The sequence below is a fragment of the Accipiter gentilis genome, chromosome 6 (assembly GCF_929443795.1).
Source record: "Accipiter gentilis chromosome 6, bAccGen1.1, whole genome shotgun sequence".
Taxonomy (NCBI): domain Eukaryota; kingdom Metazoa; phylum Chordata; class Aves; order Accipitriformes; family Accipitridae; genus Astur; species Astur gentilis.
Window position 1 is genome coordinate 43,400,591 of NC_064885.1, and position 19,119 is coordinate 43,419,709.

The 19,119-nt window shown below is 39.8% G+C and overlaps 1 protein-coding gene across 11 annotated transcripts in view; it reads left to right on the top strand.

Annotated features, from left to right (window-relative positions):
* Nucleotides 1-19,119, top strand: part of PLCH1 (phospholipase C eta 1) — an 84,190-nt gene that overhangs the window by 33,358 nt on the left and 31,713 nt on the right. For 6 of the 11 annotated variants that reach the window (XM_049803226.1, XM_049803235.1, XM_049803228.1 and 3 more), the window contains 5 exons: nucleotides 4,600-4,746; nucleotides 5,804-6,047; nucleotides 8,409-8,538; nucleotides 11,361-11,531; nucleotides 18,388-18,481. In XM_049803226.1, coding sequence (XP_049659183.1) covers nucleotides 4,600-4,746; nucleotides 5,804-6,047; nucleotides 8,409-8,538; nucleotides 11,361-11,531; nucleotides 18,388-18,481 — 786 coding nt within the window. Of the gene's footprint in view, nucleotides 1-764; nucleotides 1,025-4,599; nucleotides 4,747-5,803; nucleotides 6,048-8,408; nucleotides 8,539-11,360; nucleotides 11,532-18,387; nucleotides 18,482-19,119 lie in introns of those variants that run through there. The other 5 variants (XM_049803224.1, XM_049803225.1, XM_049803233.1 and 2 more) reach the window with 4 other exon arrangements.

Genomic DNA, 19,119 nt, shown 5'->3' on the forward strand with positions numbered 1-19,119 from the left:
TTAGGTAATAGTATTTTTTGAGTAATGAAAACCCAAAATATAGCAGCAAAAAATCTCAAACCTGTTCCTGCTGCTGCTTACTTTTAGTGTTACATGACTGGAATGAAGCATTGGTGAAGCTAATCAGGGCTGAAGGCACAGCAAGACAAAGCATTTAGGAGTTGGTGTAACCCAGAAAACCTTGGTGCAGTGCTGGCTGTCATGTGCGGGCAATGGGGCAGCTGGTGTGCACTGAACATCCTAGCTGGTGTCTTTGGGTGCTGGTGCTGCTCCTGCACAGTTCCTGCCTGTTGGTTCCAGTTGTGAAGTGACCAGCATATTTATTTAATCTTGGTTGAACATGTTTTATGGGGAGTGTATGTGTGTTTCACTGCTGTGATGTGCCTTGTATATCAAAGTGCATTTCTATTTTACTGAAAGTGCTGCCAGGTATAATGTTTTAATTCCCTAAATATTTTCTTTCTATTGTCAACTAAAGGGTCCCACATGCCTTAAGTGCTTTGTGGTAAAGCACAACAGCATGCAGATGTGCATGTCATAACAATGACTGTTGAGAATTAAATCAAATTAATTGCAAACTGTTGAAAAACAGGGCTTGTACAGGGAAATGGCTGTTAAACCTGTGAACAGAGCTGTAACTTTTTGGGAGAGATTCTCACAGGGTGTGGTGCTAGGCTATTCCCTGGTTATTAAAGACCTGATTGCACATGGGGATAGATTAGAGCAGAGCTGGACGGAAGGTACTGTTGGCTGATTTGGGGCGGATTAGAGTGCTTTTTGAACGTAAGGCTGCGTATGGTTAGTGGTCAGAGTTCCAGCTTAGTGTTCCCAGGCAGCAGCTTGATTTATTCAGCAGTGAGGAGCAGTGTTGTCAGGTAGAATAAACAGCATCTGCTTAACTTGCAAGATTTCAAGTCACATCTGGACTTACTGGGGGATTGGATGGCTTTCCTCCTCGCTTCAGAGGTCTACCATGTGCTGGGGAGTGTGGCTACTTCAGAAAAAGTCCAGCTGGCACAGATGGGTTTGTATCTGGTTTACCATTCAACAGGGAAGCAGCTCCTTCCGAAAAGGAGATGTTTGTACTACTGAGAATGATTATCATCGCTTGAACTAAAAATTAAAAAATGCTCTTTGAATTAAGGTCTGTTGTGCTTTAAATGGTTATTTTGGGAGGAAAAAATAGACTATTATTAAAACCCATTAAACTACAGGATGTCTGTTAGGATGATTTTGGACTGTCAAGAATAAGTTTGCATAACTCTGGGAACAGAATTGACTGTAGTTTTCAAAATTTTTTCATTTGAAAGAAAAGCTTTAAATATACAATGCATAAGCATAATATTTTATTTGAATTTCGAGATTAATTAACTTACTTTGTTCTTGTAGCACATAAACTACATTGTATTCTAGTTCTACCTCATTCATTTTCAGACTTTGAGCAAAAAATGCACAGCTAGTCCTTGTGTTAGAAAAATACCATATAATGGAAACCATGTCTTGTTTTCTCAAATTTTAATATATGTCTGCATCGAGGAGCTGCTTCATTTACTCAGTATTCATGGTTTATCTAGAGGATTAAATGTTTTTCTGGAACTGGTTTTCCTATTCCTTAGTGAAAGCATTCTTGAATTGCTCTTCTGGAGCTTTATTCTGAACTGCCTCTGTTCAATAACTTCACCTTATTCAGATGCTAATGTGTGGTGTCTATCTCTTGTGAATGTCTGGCTAGAGACTGAAATTAGCATATTAGGAATAGATTTTGAAAAGACTTTTTTTCTTTGTGTGCTTATATTTTATAAATATCTTAAAGGGGAGGATGGTGTATTTTGTAAATGGTTTGCAGAGTTGAAATTCAATGGGCCTATGAATGGTGTGGCATTTCTATTACCGTAGTCCATTCTTTAAAGTGGATTCCTTCTGTTATTAAAACCTACACAGTAGGAATGATGCAATTAACTCTCTTGCACGTTGACAATTCTTCTCTAAATGTTTGCATCCTGATGGTATTTTCTTGGAGCTGGAAAAGTGCAAGCAGAAAAGATGGTGCTTACTTGGGCACTAGACTTATTGCAGATGGCATTTGAGAAATGGAGAATGTTGAGACATTTAGCAGGAACTGGATTTCTTCTACTCTTTTGTATTGGTGAAAAAATTTTTTTAAAATCTATGCCTTATAACTTTGATTCTAAAGCCTGTCTGAAAAACGTGTATGTGAAAGGCATCTGTAACAATTACAAATGTGATGTAGAAATGTTTAGGCAATTGAAATGGTGAAGAAGAAACTGGATTGCCTTTTATGACTCTTCCTCCCCCACCCCCAACGTGGTTTTGTTGGCTGTAATTATCTGAGTGTGGCCCATTTTCTGCTTTTCTTACAGTAAAGAAATATAGTCCTCTTTCTTCTGCCTTTTGCTAGCTGCCCTCAACAACATCTTAGTGGAACCAGTTTTTTTTCTGTGACAACTGAGCTGATGATAATAGAAAGACTTATGTGAGAATTAGTTATTTTTTGTAAGAATTTTATTAATAACTGTTAGCCTTCGGTGCAAAGACGCAGATTTTCTGTGCAGAGTAGCTTGTTGCTTACCTCTTCCTGAGCTAAAACCCTGTTGCAATCGATCAGTCTGGTAGTGAAATTAAAACATGCATGCAGTTTGTATGCCAGGCTAATGTAGCAGTTCAACTTGCATATCCATACACACTGGTACAATCTTTTCTGATGGAGACCCTTATTTCTGTGCTGGAGGACAATTCTTGTTTGTTTGCTAGGTATGAATCCAAGGCAAACTTGATCTAAACTCAGTTCCAAAGTGAAAGGCTCAGTCTGCCAACAGAAGGGGGTGTGTGTGTGTGTGTATGTATGTATGTAGTAAATTTGAGAGATTTATTTTTGCTTCAGTTAATCTTTCTTCTTTAATGTTCTGAGTTTTCCATCCCTCCTAGTGGAAAGGCTTGTCTTCCTGGTACTTTGTGCAGCTTCAGATAGATACAAGTTAAAACTGCCACAGTTGACCTGTGGATACTGTGTAACATCTATTTCTGGCTTGATTTATGTCACTTTTCTGGCTCATCTTAAAGGACTTTCAAACCCACCTATTTATTTGGTATGTGCAATGATTTGGGGAAGGCCATATATTTATGGACATAATAAAAAAATTTATTGCACTCATGCACATCTGTGATGCTTTCAGAAGAGTTTGGTTCTGTTCAGCTCAACCTGAGTCCTCTCATTCCTCCAAGAAAGACAACTCCTCAGCAAAACCACCACTACTGATGCAGTTATTTGATGTGGAGTTTGGCTTGCCAACAAAAAGGCCTTTGTGCAAGGGAGCCGGGGAGGTTGGTCCAGGGACAATGGCTGTTTGTCCTGTGTTTGTCGAACATTTAGGATGCTGCTCTGACTGCATCTGACCTAGAGGTGCTTTGGAAGGAGCAGCAGGCTTGTTCTCCTTCATTGATGGCCTCGGGGTAGTGTAATGCTCTGATGGAAGATGTTCTGGCCATGTTTCTGCCATGGAGACAAACTGAGCAGGGCCACCACAATGTGCTTTGGTGTATGGGAGCACTGTGGGGTTTCAGCTGGCGCTGAGTCCACTGCTGCTTGTGCCACTTGCTGTGGGGGCTAAGGAGGTGTCAGGAGCTGAGAAAATAAATCCTAGCTCTGCCAGAGAGGAGTGGGAGGGTGTATTGGTCTTTGTTGTGATACCAAGAAGAGTAGTAAACAGAGAAGTGGTGAAGAGAAGAAAGGTGATAAGAAGAAATAAAGAGAGACCCAGATAGTGTTTGGGAGCCAGCCAGAGTGTAAACAAATCACCTGGGAGGTGAATTTGGAATGATATCAAGTGAGAGGAGGCTGTGAATGAATAAAAACAGGAGAAGGTAATTTAAGAGCATGGACATATACTGAGATCAAGAAGAAATGTTATCTTGATCCTAGTGTTTGGAAAACTGTAGGAGGAAAGATATGGGATGAAATGGAAGAGATGGGTATATTTTAGTAAAAACATAAAGAAACAAGGCCTTATCGTTCTGGATCAGATGGGTGGATAAAAGGAAGTCATCACAGTATGTGCTTGAAATTTGGTAGCAGGATGGAGAGGGTGTAAATGTGTGTGGTAGGGAGGAGGGATTGTGTATTTATAATTACGTTAGCAGTTCTAACAGTGTCAAAAGCACAAGATATAAGCTAAAGGATTACTGAGCCCAAAGGAATACAGAGTTTGAATGATAATCTCACCATTGAAAATTTGTGGAGTGCTGGGGTTTAAAATTACAATACTGTGTATAATAATATAAAAATATTTAAATGAGATAAGCATGGAACAACTATAATATATTTTTTCTTCAACATACGGTAAAGTTTTCTTTGCCTCATTTGTGAAGGTTTTTTGACAGATGATTTTTTTTTCCTATGTGGGGAAGCTAGTAGTGAAGAAGTGAAGAAGAAATAGTGTCTCTCACACAGCAATGACTAGTTTCCATCATTAAAGGTGCAAGTCAAAAATTTTATATGCTTGGCAGATGTTGGAAAGTAAGTAATTTTATTAGTGGAATTAGATGGCCATTTAGTTGAATTTATTCTGTTCTGCTTCACAGTTGAAAGATGCATGAGTGTTATGCAGTCTGGGACTCAGATGGTTAAGCTGAAGAGTGGAACCAAAGGGCTAGTTCGTCTCTTCTATCTGGATGAGCACAGGACCTGCATCCGATGGAGACCGTCCAGAAAAAGCGAAAAGGCAAAAAGTAAATTTCTAATATTTCTTTCAATTTCTGGGGCAGTTCAGTATTAGAACATGCATTACAGAGGGATCAATTAAATGCTTTCTGATGCTTATGTAAAATGTGATGCGATACTTACATGAAGGTTTTCAAGAGTGTGAGTAGAGTTTAACCACCTACTAAAAGTTCAGGATTATGAGAGGAAGGGGAATGTAGTTCAGTTTGATGTCAACATTTTCCATAGATATAGATGAATTATGAGCAAACTGAAGATGGACTTGAAAACAGACTATGCTGAACTCTTTTCAATGTATATATCAAAAATCTAAATACAGAACCTAGAAAAGTTTAGATTGAGGTTTCTTAATCTTAACTGTGATAATTTTCTTTAGGCATTATTATATCTTGAAGTTATTGTGTAGCATTATTTCTCATGAAACTGTTCCTGCTGCACTGTTTGAAATTGGAAATTCAAATTAGTGGTTTATTGAATAAAATACAGACTAGAAAATCACAGAGCTGTCATGGAGGCTTGAGGTTAAAAACAAGCAGTTGGGAAAGCTATAGAGAGTGACAGTTGATGTTTTTGGGCCAGTGTGTGGTGGTTAAGAGCTGCTGTGTTGAACAGCATAGCTGTTAGGTGCCATGGCATTGGGAGCCATGTTACCCTAGCACAGCAATGGGTTTCCCTGTCTTCCTAGTGTAGAAAGCACATCTGTGGGGGGAACAGTCCCTTTGGAGCTACACAGTGTTTCACTGATTGATAGAAGACACTTGGTGTCTGTCTCCTCGTGCTCCCCTTTGAGCTACATCCCCTGATGTAGCAGGAAGCGCTCAAAGAGCTTTGCTGTAACCTGCCTGTACCTGCATTGGCCTGCCCTTAAGGCAGCTGTACTGTGCATGTGGCACAGCCAAAGCAAGGATAAACCTAGAAATCAAAAGGCGCTTTTGGATGTGAAGATGTAATATTAAAAAAAAAGTTTAAAGACTCTTAGCCTGAATAATTCAGAATTGCTAAAAACAGAAAAAGGTTGGGTGGATATCCAAGCATGTCATCTTTTGTTCTCCCTTTTCCCCATAGTTGTCATCGATTCCATTTACAAAGTCACCGAAGGCCGGCAGTCTGAAATCTTCCACCGCCATGCAGAGGGGAACTTTGACCCAAGCTGTTGCTTTACCATTTACCACGGCAACCACATGGAGTCCCTGGATCTGATTACATCTAACCCAGAGGAAGCTCGCACCTGGATCACAGGACTGAAATATTTGATGGCTGGAATAAGTGATGAGGACTCACTCGCTAAGCGACAGAGAACACATGATCAGTATCCTTTTATGAGCCTGATCTCCAGCTTCTGATTCAGTATTTCTGGCTTGGTTTTTAGTGACTTCAGCATAGGCTGTCCTTTTACCTCCTATTAAGTGACCAAAAACCTTGCCATTGATTGCAATAGAAACTTGAGTAATGGGTCTGACATGGACACTTACCCGTGCAATAAAACATCAGCTGTGCCTTGGGGGCTGGATTAAACTGCACTGAAGTCAGGGGATAGTCTTGCATTTCGTTAGTGAAATTCTTATTGAAGGGTCAAAACAGTCATTTCTAGTTATCTCAATAAATACTAACCCCAGCATGATTTCAGGATTTCTGTCATCTTCTGTTTGCCCAACTGTGCTTTTATTCTTCTGCTGCAAATTGTGAGGTCTGTTAGGCATTGTTTTCCAGATACTACTAATTGAAAGCTTGAATTTTTTAGCCTCTGGACAGGTGAAACCCTAATGTTTTTGGGAGTCTTTCAGTAAACTGACTAGTAACTCTTGGCCATCTCTGTTTCTCTTGGTCGGTCTGTGTCAGATAGCTGTGTATATTTTTCAGTCTCCATTGATTGTCAGGAGCATAAATCTTTAAAGCTCCTTAAATGTTTCTTGTAGCCTAGTAACCAAAATGAACTTCTTGTAAAGATCATGCCTATTGAATGTTTTCTTGATGTGCTTTCTTTCACAAGAGTGCTGACTAGTATGTTAAATAGAAAGAATGCTCTTCCCCCTAAACCAAACCAAACAAACCAAGCCCATCTTGATTAAAATTGTAACCTCTCTCTTCTGCCACATGGAAATCTACAGTGGTCACTTGTAAATACTCCTCCTGGAGAATACACGTACTTCAGGTATTTTTTACTTTATATTTTCAGTGTTTAATTCTGAGACAAAGTAGGCACAGATCCATTTGGGGGATGAATTGCATGCTCTGTTGCACACATAGTTGCTCTATTTATCCATGAGCTTTCTGAGGTGCACATATGTGCTGTATGTTTTCTACTGGTGAAACATCACTTCAAGTCTTGTGTTATCAAATATGGTAGCTGGGAGACTGCAGATGAAATGACCCTGTACCAGTTCCAGCTAGTGTAAGAACTTAGCAAAAGCTGCAGAGGGATATATGTGCAAAGAGGGGGTAAAAGGTACCAGTTAGAAAGTGGGGAAATTCAAGAAGAATGAAGGGAGAAGTAGAAGAAGATATCAGAGCAAGCCTGTCAATATTTGAAAACTTGGAGTATGTTCTCAGAGGAGAAGCTAGTAGCAGAAATGAGAGTGCAAAGGGGCTGGTATTGTGAACCTAGCTGTAAATAATTGTTATAAACCAGTACTGATTTTAAGCATTTGAATGAACGCAAGGCCTCGGGGGGGGGGGGAAATTGGTTCAATGTCACCTCAAACCCATGAAAACCTGCAGAACATCCCCCAAAAGGTTATGTTAGAGACGAGCTATATCCTGTGTGAAGAATCACCTCTTGTTTTCTGAATCTCACAGCTGCTAGCTTTATTTGATGCCACTTTGTCCTTGTGAGGGGAGAAACAGCAAATGTATGAGCGCTATCCATTTTCTCTGTGCAACTTACAATTTTATGGAGTTGTTGCTGCCCTGTGGAAGATGTGGCACAGAATGAGGGCAGAGATATCAGAGAGAAAGTGGTGGACACAGAAGTTGTCCAGAGATGGAAGAGTTAAAAATATACAGATGAAAGAACTGTTTGACAGTCTTGGAGAGAGCATGGAAAAACAAGAGTAGTTAATTTTTAATGAGGTTCTTATGGAAACCTCAGGCCGATAATAATGTACTTGGGCTGATTTCACAGTGTCTTCCTTATTCCATCCTCTTGCACTAGATTAATATCATCCCCAATACAGATGGTTATTGAGCTTGATTCCTTTGAGTTCAGTCATGAAACCAGTAGCCCTCAGATACAAGTCTTAATTGCACCATGTAAGAGGTACAATAGCAAATCGTACGAGACGGTATACAGTAGTAAAAATGCTTTGGTTTGGCATCAGCATGGGGAAGAACCAGGTAGGTAGCACCAGGTCTTTGCCAGAAGTGACTTTATTTCACAGCGTACCCCAATAACTCTAATGCAGGCTGTGGGAAGTCTTAATTCAAATGTTTTGCCCAGAGGTGCTGACTTGAAAAAGACATGGTTGTGAATGCCAGATTGAATAATGCTCATTTCTTCTCCCTGGAACATGTTAAGCTCCTCTGCTAAGGAGGGTTATCGCCCTGCCCAGCAGAGCTGGGGCAAGGTCTTGTTCTCCTGAGTTCCAGTCTTGTCCCTTACTTGCCCAACTGCTCTGTCTCCCTTATCTATGAGGAAATCACCCTCTTCAACCTGTCCTTGACACATTTGTAGCTGGGTCAAACAGACCTTTGAGGAGGCTGACAAGAATGGAGATGGCCTGCTGAATATTGAAGAGATCCACCAGCTGATGCATAAACTAAATGTTAACCTGCCCCGCAGGAAGGTCCGGCAGATGTTTCAGGTTGGTGGCTTCTAACACACAGCGTTGTTGTGGTAAGATAGTGCCAGTTATGATCTATTTCTGGACAGATCCAGAATAGAATCTGCAAGTTGGGATTTAAAAAAACACTGTCCTTTCTAGCACCTCAGAAACTTCTTCCAAGTCTTACATTTTTGTAGACAAAGATGCATCAGGACATTGTTTGAAATTACATGAACCACATAAAAGACAATTTATTAATATTATATTTTCAGATGCATTATTGTGCTCATCTCTGTGAACTGAATTGTTGTATGCTGGCATTGATGGACAATGAAGTTATTCTGTTTCTATTGAAATCTTTTTCATTTCCTTTATGGACAATTATTTAACAGAAACTAGCTTTATGAAAGTAATTAGTGGTGTGGGGTTTTTTTAACAACTTCCTCTTAGCTAGAATCAATTTTTTACTTCTGTTGTCTGAAAACAGTTACCATTTTCCACCAGCCCTAGTGTTTACTGTAGGAAAGGAAAGGTAAGCCAAAGACATAATGGAGAGCAAAATAAAATTTTCTTAACTCTTCAAAACAAGTACCAGCCAAAAGCTGGTTTGCTATAAAACATGGGAAAGTTTGAAGAATCTTCTATAGTCAAAAGTGCTTTGTTTGTTTGACATAAAATCCGTATTAGAGATAGATCTATGAAGTATCAAGTTACTCCCCAAAGACTTGAGAAGTGTGGAAACTGGTGGGGTTGTGTTGCGGAGATGAGTTCAGGTTGTACTTGTTCCCACAAATTATAAATGCCACTTAAGATATATAGTAGATATAAAATGATTTATAATCCCATTTGGCACCAGATAGCTGGGAATTATTTTCTTCTTGGCTTACTTTCTGTGATCTGAGTTTGTAGCTCAGATAACAGTAGCACTAGGAAGGTGTAATGAAATGCAGCTCCCTGAGGTCTTTGGGTTTCACTGGTAGTTGACTGCTGCAGGAGAGGCAGAGTTGTGAAGCCATGTACCAAGAAGAAAAAAAAAAAAGTAGTTCTGCCTGCACTTTTAAACTGTCTAGGAATGAAGTAGGCCACTCTAGCAACCACCAGCCTTTGTATAATCAGAGGCAACTTTTGGTTAAAAATAAGCTGCTTAATTTATTTTTATTTTGCTGCAGTTGCTGCCAGCCTATAGCTGAGTTAATATCCTAGACCTCACAGGCATGGTTAAAGTTAAGGTTGAATATAGAAGGAGTGCTGAAGGTGTGTTTACTGTTAGTCTTTTGGGGCTCAATCCTAAAGGCCTTACCCCATGAGCAGTGCTTTGGGCATTGCTTAATGCAGGATAAATGGAGTGGCAAAGTGACTCTGGGACAAATCCTTGTCCCTATATCTAGCTACTTGGCACTGTTCTTGGACTTGATCTGCTCAGGTGGTACTGTTGGTGTGACTTGGCATTACAGCTGTGGACAAGGCAAGAGCAGCCCCCAGCCTGGAGGAGCACCTGGGGCTCCATGGGGGTGGCCAGGCTTATGAAGCAGTCCTGGTCCTGCATCTGGGAATGGAGTATGGGGCTGCTACTTTAGTTGTGTGTATGTACTAGGAGTCACTGGTGTAAAGATGGGTTCCTGTTCTAAGATATGCTTTGAAGTGGAGTGGTTTATGTGAAGGGAAAGTAAAACTGGATCCTTGGAAAGCAAAGCAGGTCAGAGATGTGTTCATTGCATCTGCTATTAGACTAGCTCTTCTTCTGTAGAAGAAGTGAGGTTGGGCACCAACTGGAAGAGCTTTCTTGAGAAGGAAGTAGTGATAGCAGGATGAAGATGCCCTCCATCTGGAGAAGAACTTGTATTTGGTGTACCACTGTAGAGACAAGCTAACAGGTTCAAAGCCAAGTCAGTGTTAAAAGGACTCTGCGCAGAAAGTGTTCTGACCTGGGCAGAAGGAAGCACCATTTTTAACAGAATGTGTCTTGGGAATGCCAAGGGGGTTTATCACTACAGAGAAAAAACATTATATACAGCTATGAACGAAGGACATTATTCATGGGAACAATAGCACATTTCTAAACATTTATTTCATTTTGTCTCCATTATCTGCTTACAGCCTCAAACTTAGAGTTATAGCTTCCCTGAAGTTTGTTTTTTTTGTGGAGACCTACATAATATTTGACAGCAGTTCTCCAGAATACATTCTTTGTTTTGAAAATCCAAAGCAATCCTCTTAGGCAGATGTTCACAGTAAAAAGCTTGTATTAACATGCGTTAAGTACTGTTTTCTTTTCTTTCTACCTCTGAGGATAAATAAAAACTGCCATTAAGACTGGGGCTATTGGGCATATATTTTGGTGTGGAGTCTTACTGCTGCTGCAGACTCGCCCCCTCTACAGAGGGCTGACAGGGGGGCTGAGAGTGTTGCAGTTTGAATTAATGTACATTTAAGACTGTGATATTGTTCTGAGTGGTTTAAAATGTCAGACCCTGTTGTTAGGGGACACCAAGGGGTGACGTTATTATGTTCCTTGCTATGTTTTAATCCAGGATAACTGCAGGGCATACAGGAGAGTAACAGAGATCAGAATAAACCCCAGGGTGAGCCTTCTTACAGGGGAAACAAATTCAAAACTAAAGATGGAATTGAGACTTTCATAGGGAACCTGTGGCTTTACTGTAGTAATTGTTTTCACCAAAAAATCCAATAGACGGTCTTACAATTTTGCAGTTATTTTAGCTTACTATGATTTGAGTCTGAACAGAGTCTTGCAGACTAGAATTTATTAAATTTCTGTTTGTGTACATAAATCTTGTTCTACTTTGTTTCCTGAATTCACCTGTGTTTAGCGTGCTTACCTGAGTGTCTTTACCTCTTAGGAAGCAGACACAGATGAGAACCAAGGAACCCTAAATTTTGAAGAATTTTCAGTGTTTTACAAGATGATGTCTTTACGTCGAGATCTCTACTTACTGCTCTTAAGCTACAGTGACAAAAAGGATCACCTCACTGTTGAAGAACTTGCTCAGTTTCTAAAGGTGGAACAAAAGGTATGTGAATATTATGCATCCATATATATGTACCTGTAAATACATTCAAGTATAGGGAAAGAATTTTATGGAAAAGTTTAGCTTGGGGCAAGGGGTAAAGCACAGATGTAACAAAAAAGAAATCTAGAGCCGTTACTGTTTTTTAAATACTTATAAAAAGACTTTGAACCTTTTTTGTACTCTGTGGTAGAGGAAAGGCAAGTGTTAATGTTTGTTTTTAATGGCATTCAGGTAACATTCACAGTTCTTAGTTACAGCTGATTATCATGTGTCTTAGCATGGTTGCTTTCTTTTACATAGGTTGTCTGGATTGTTTATTGGTGTTGTGGGGGGATGTTCATATTTCCAGGAGATGCCTTTCATGCCTAAAGGTCTTGGCAGATATACTCTAAATTAGGATGATATGTGATATGTTTTAAAGCTAGAAACGCGTGACAAGAGCAGCAAACTATTTCTGATTATCTACAAATGGTTTGCCTGCGCATGACTTAATGCGGTACCATGTTAAGATGAGTCTTTGTGTTCACATATCCTTTCCTGTAAGCAAAGTTGAATCCTACAATACTCTCATATATCCCAGGAGTTCCCAAGTATCAGTAGTAGTAGTAATTATAAAGACTGCTGCTTTTATTATTAAGGCAGGAGTTTCAATATTGACAAAGAACCTCTTAAATGCAGCCTAAATCTGTATTAAATTTTAAGGCAAGATTACACTTTTGTGATATAATACAAAGGTGGATATTGTACGAACCTGGCCGAGGGTGAGATGTCTAGGATTCTATCCTTTTTCCCTTCTGCCTTCTTTCCCCAATTTTTCTTCAGAAAGTCTGTTTTCCAGGCATTCTCGCAGATGTGTGGGACTTGTGCAAAGAAAATTTCACATCTGGAGGTCCCACTTCTATCTGAAGCTCCTCAGGAAGAAGCAATTGACAGAAGTGAGGTTCAGGGAACCACAGAAACAGACACTGATAGGGAATTTAAAAAAAAAAAAAAAAAAAGAAAAAAACCAAAGGCATAAGTAACTCAAGAGGCAAAGCTGGGTCAAGATCAGAGATTTTCCCCCAATATGCTTATGAATAAACTTGCTGAACAAAAAAATCTTCTATCCATTCCTATATATGTTGCTCTAGTGGAGATTCTCATGCCCATCTTGAAAGAGACTGGATTACTATAAAAATAATCTGTGGAACCCAGGGAGAGGACTTGTACTCTGGACAGTGAGGAGCACAGAAGGAACCTTGTGATCTCCAGGACTCTTGTTTGCTTCTGGCAATTGGTCCTGTATTGTTTGGTCACCCTGTGTGTCCTTGCAGAGTGTTGTTACAAAACAACCGCATGAAAGTAAATGCTAACATCCCAACCCACTTCAGCTTCCCGGGTATAGATGCTGTGTTTTGCCTGCAATCATCGAATAATCTCCTCTGCCATTCTGGGATCCTGCCTGCGATGACTGCTTTTTCTGAGTTATCCTTAGCATAAAATATCAACAGTCTGTGCTGTTTTGTTGCTGATTTTCCCCCTGTTGGCCACTGTGGCAATTCCCTGGCATGTATGACTGGTTCTTCCTTCCTCCCCCTTGAAACAAGGAGCGCTATCACGTCACTGATCTCTCTGTGATAGCCTCAACACACAGTTTCCTGCAAGCAATCTGGTCCTGGCAATTCTGCTAATTACAACTTTAAAGCAGAAAATGTTTTTATTTTTTTCCCTTTATGCTATTGCCCTAAGTTTTTTTTGAGCTCACTGCTTTTTCCTTTGTTTCCTCTTTAATCACTGTCTTCTACTTGGGTGCCCTTCAGTGGAGCACCCTTGACAGCAGCAACAGCAAGGTTGACACTGATGAGAAAGCAAAGAAATGCTCCGGGGAGGACATGTTCATGGAGATGCTGAAGTGCCCAGAAACAGCTGAAGAGCAGTGGTATGAAAAGGGCACTCAGGGACCTGGAGCAGGAAGAAAAACATGTGAAAGAGGCAGAAGAGCTGTCTTTGTGGGTGCACAAAGACATTATGAAACTACTGATGCAGCAGAAAAAACAAGTTGACTGTCAAGTCTGGCATACTTCATCCTTTTCTCTGTCTACACACTACTCAACATGCTGAATGCGGACAGGGCTATCTGCTATAAATGGTCTGCTCAACATTATTCCAAAAACAAACACTAAAAAGAGTAAAAGCGTGATATCCTGTAGATGAACCTCTCAGCAGTGTAGTTTAGAAGCACCTTGCACTTTCTTTGCCTCTTCCCTCTGGTCTTCCCACTTCCCAGTATTAACAGTGTTGGAGCAGATCTACCCTTCAATGTTTTTAGAACACAAACATGGTAACAATATACTCGGGTAAGGCAAGATTGCCTTCAAAAGCTGATAATGGTTCAAATCGTAATGCAGCTCTCAAGTGCCTTCAACCAAACAGCATTTTGGTTTTGCTCTTGTCTGGCTGCTTGGAAAGCTGTGGAGAGTCTGTCCAACTCCATCTGCTACTCTTTTGGCAAGACTTTTAAATATTCTGCAGCCTGAGGATAGAACAAAAGGGGTTTGGGTTTTTTGTTAACTTGCTAAGCTGGCTTGTTTTCTTAGGAGAGCTCCCTGTTGTGTACATCCCAGACATGTGAAACAGATTATTTCCATTTAGGTGCAGTTAAACTCAGCTCATTGCTATTGAACTTGGAGTTATATGGCTTCAAATATCAGAAGAGCAGAAAGTAGGCTGGTTTCCTGGAATGACTTCTGGTCCTGCAGTCCTCTTGGCACAAGTGGCTGTGAGGGAGGAACGTCCCTGGATGTCCAATTATGTCTGCATGCCTCAGTGTTGTCCCTTTGGGAGTGTCCTTTCTTAATAAACTCATATCATTGTCTGAGTTGGTCCCCTCCAGAGGAGGATCTCCCACTATATGACAGATTGCTTCCACAGCAGGATGTCCAGGCTCTTTTGACTGACAGAGCTTGTCTGATACTTGCCATTGAGTAGTGGGACTTAGGTGAAATAGGCTTTACAAACATCATCTTCCCTGTTAAAGAGCAGCTTTGCAGTTGCTAGCCGTTCTGGACCTGCACTGTAGAGTGAATGGCCTCATTCCGCCCCAGTGTTGGGATCCCCATGGCAATGCTGCTCTGTGTCTGGGGGGGGGTCAGCTGGCCTGTGGCTGTTATCTGATTGCTGTCAGTCCTTCCCTCCTCCTTTCTGCTGTATCCATATCACATCCAGTGTTTTTATTTTAGTCATAGCAGAGACCTTTTTGACTCTTGTGCTGGTGGCTTCATGTAGTTACAAGGCTGCTTTGGTATTACAAACCTGAAACGTTTAGGTTTGGTTTTCTGAGGATGAGGTTTCCCATGTGCCTGCTTGCCACTGCTGCCTTACCATGGATCAGTTACTTTGCAATACAGTTTTCATCTGTCCTGAGAAGCAGGACAGCCCGCTGTGATCTTGCCTACAGCAGTGTTCTCTGCATGCATGTTGTATGATGCGCCTTGTCATACTCCCGAGTGACAGGAACCAGCTGGAAATGTTAATACCACACCATTGTATTGGTATCAAACTAGTACCTTCTGTGGTTAAAAGAGCTGCTGCTGTATGCAGCCTAAATGAAACTGGTGGCAAAAATTAATGTCCCCGCTCATTGTAATTGAACTGAAAAGGAAGTAATTTTATGACAATTACACCCTCGGAACATGCATATATAATTATGTAAAGCTTTCCTTAATTATTCAATACAGGCTAGTGCATTTTGAGTTAAGCCTGATTGAGAGAGTAAGTTTACTCTTACTAATTGTCTACACTATATATACTGTATCACAGGAATAACTAGGGATGTGGTGAGAAGTGGGGACTAAGTACATTTTTAGAAAATGAGTGTCTTGAAACAGCTGTACCTACTCTCTTGGAAGAAGTTTTAAAGGGATATGAGACAGTACATGCAGGGCATATGTTAGGCTATGATCTGAAACTGTGTGTACTGAAGGATATCAGAAACCAGTACCCCAAAAGGAATGGGAAACTGTAAGAATATCAGTATTTGTACATGGACTTTGAAAAGAGGAGAGACTGTGGAGCTTGTTAATATCAGACAGGGAAGACAATACCAGATCATAATGCCTGACCAATCCTTGCTGCTTTCTACAAAAAATCCTTATTGCAGCAATGCAAACTCACAATTGGAAAGCAAGCTGATGCCTTCCTCCCTCTCTCACGCTTACACAAAAGGATAATCAGTATAACTGATTTATGTGGTGACTCAGTATGTCATGACATCTTTCACATTGACATCTTGTACTGAAATTGGAGGAATGTCTTTGCTTTGATTATTTATATTTTGATTTTTCTTATAGAATTATTAACTGTGAACAACTAAAGCCTAAACTGTTAGAGCACTGTTGACAGGCTGGTGGGTTGGTGTCTTGTCTAGGAACACCTATTATTAGCATTGTACTTATTTTCTAACTTCTTTTCCTTTTTTTTCTAAATTCTCTTCTACTTTACCTTTTCTCTTATTTCCTTTCCCATGAGAATGGGAAATGAGAACGATTCCCATTCTTAGCTTGTGGACCTTTGACAGAAGAGGGCTCTCCCATTATCTAGCATTGCAGTGCTCTGCAGCTTCAGATGGCATTAGATTTTTGGCAATAGGTACGTCTGACCTGCTTCCAATGAGATTGGTAAAATCAAAAGTGATTTCCCTCTTCTTTCTCATACTTCTACATAGAAGATTAGGTATAATGTTGCTTTTTTTTGTAGTTTTGTAGGATCTTATTTTAAGAAAATTGACTGGTAGTTCATTTATTGAAAAACCAAGGTCTTGCTTGTTATTGAAAGGCTGATGCTCTGTTAAAGAACATATCTGCATCAAAATTAAAGCTTTTAACCAGGAATAAAAAAAGTAGCCATGTAGCCAAGGGATTTTGCAAACTCCACTATTGACCATCTTCAATAATCCATGTATCTAAATATTCAGTCATCAATAACAATCACTACTATTTGATATAATTTTTAGTGGAATACTTTAAAACTTAATGAAAACAAATTTAAATGAGTATCCTAAGTCACCATCTCTCAAGCTGCAGTTAAAAAGCACAAATCAGTGGACTTTTCCCTCACAGATGCAGCTTTGGTCTAGATTAGACATTTTTGTTCCTAGAGCACACAAGTACCCTGCCACTCGGACATCAAGGAGCCATGTGGGGTAATGAAAAAGTTAATTCTAGCCAGCTTGTGCTGAAGAAGGGTCTGCTATGAATAGTGTTTGCAATCAAGCAGCAACATCTACTTGAGCTACAGTAACCAGTTATCTTTTGTACTGAATTGTTCTCTTTCCTATTATCCTGTGTAATTCCTGCAGGTGTCTCATGATTGTTGGCTTAGCTAGGAGATGTAAATAAAATGTTTGGAGAAGGAAGTGGGCTGAGCCATGCTTTCCCTGTGCAAGATTAAAAATGGGGAAGGGTGAAGGGGAGAAAGACTGGAAAATATCTCCAAGTTTTTCAGCCTGAGTCACCATATGAGTTGAACTGCTCGCTTGCTTTCTGTTACTATATTTCTAATGTTGACATGTCTAGTTTTTTCCCCTCCTCTGGTAATTTTTCCTAATTGGGCCTTTTAGGCGTTGGGAGATATGGTGAGTCATGGCACCCACATTTCTTAGGAGGAACTCAGCACTTGGCAGGATCAGGCCTTTAGGGAAGACCAGATCAAGAGAGTCAGCCTGCTTCTAGATTTCCGTATAGCTAAATGCTGATGCTGGGAATACTGAGCTACAGGAAACAACGGAAAGCGCAAATTCATCAAAGGGTACAGACAGAGCAGAGCAAATGGAATTGGTTTTGCCATCTGAAAGAGAAGTCCCTCAGAGAAAAGTTCAGAGGGACCATTTTTGGATTTAAACAGTAAATTTCGTGTAATCTGCATGATGACTAACTTCACTCCTGCCTTTGACTGAAGCAGTCATGTTAACAGAGATGACGTGCTGTCTGAGAGGGGACTGCATGTTCCTTTGCTTCCAGACTGCTCCACATGTCAGGGCATTTGAGCTGACTTTGGCAAAGGATGCAGAGTACAAACAGTAAACAGAATAATGGTACAAATAAGCTGCCAAAGATTTTAGTGTCATCATTGTCATCCTACGATATTATTAGTGGAGGAAATGAAATACACCCAATTGTAAGTCTTACTGTGGTTCTCTACAACTTCAGGAGGGTGGGAGTGAGAAAAGATGAGATGACCGATGGAAGCTACTTCTTTCCTTTAGTTTTAAAGGAAATATAAATGTATGGTGATACTGTGGCCCCACTAGTCAGTTAGGACTTCAATTGTGGGCTAGTTGAAACTGATGACAAAACTCTTACTTGTTTCAGAAGAACCGCTGTTTTTCATTTCAGAATCTAATTATTTATCTCATAGCCAGTATATTATAGTGAACTCTCTTGAAAGTAATGAAATCACAGAAGTGGAAAATGCATGAAAATGAAATCAAACCCTGCCAAATCTTTTTGCATGTTTAAGTAGATCATATTAAAGAATATAACTTCATAGTTCTCATTTCAGCAGTATTGCTCAGTACAACTATTATTAGAGTGTGCTTAACAGCTAACTTTCATCTTTAAACTAAAATGACACAGCTCTAGTCATTGCTACCTCTTACTTCTATCTTTCTCCACAAAGGTAAGAGCTATGAGGCTTGTGCAACACTAACAAAAATCAAATCAAAATCTTAAAGTTCTTTTACAGTGATGTTGCTGACTGTCCTATTCATATTTGACTGAACTCAATGTTTGATCATAAGGTTTTTCAACTGGACCCAGAAGCCTAAAGTAGATTTTGGCATGCTGGTGACATAGTATTAAAAATAAGTGTTCTTCTGCAGATGAATAATGTGACACCAGAGTATTGTCTTGACATCATACAGAAGTTTGAAGTATCGGAAGAAAACAAGAAGCAAAATGTTCTTGGGATTGAAGGTAAAGGTTTTGGTTTCTAAATTAGTCTTGTCTTGATGTGCTGTAGTGGAATAGAAAAGCTTTAACGGTGTTTTGGTGTAGCTTAAAATATTTGACTGCAATAGAAAGTTACCAGCCAATAGAAGATCAGCAGTCAGTAGTGTAGGTGCATTTTTGTGGGACGTGGGAGAGACGAGAGTAGGTAGGGTGAATTAGCAGCTAATGTTATACAGTGATACATCATAGCCATTATACAGTAATGTGAATGCCTTACGCTTACATGAATTTATTGCTAACTGTGTCTTTGTAAAACACTAATGTAAAACGTTCTATCCCATGTGTTTTATACTATAACCTGTTCTAACTGAAGTAATAAATGCAAAGTTTTATTTCTGCTCTGTCTCTGTAGATCTGGAATCGATCCTGTACAATCCATTGATTTATGCTTAGGTGAAATAAAATATGGATAGTTGCATTTTCTTTGGGTTTTAATTCCTTATTCACCATGTTTGCTAAAGCAATTGTAAATGGTATATTTATTCAGAATCCAACTTAGTATCAAATCAAAATCTGACTTGGAACAAAATAGATTAAATGCCATGGTGTGTTAATTTGCCTGGAAGATAGCTTTCATGAAGCAGCATAATTTACATGGTGAT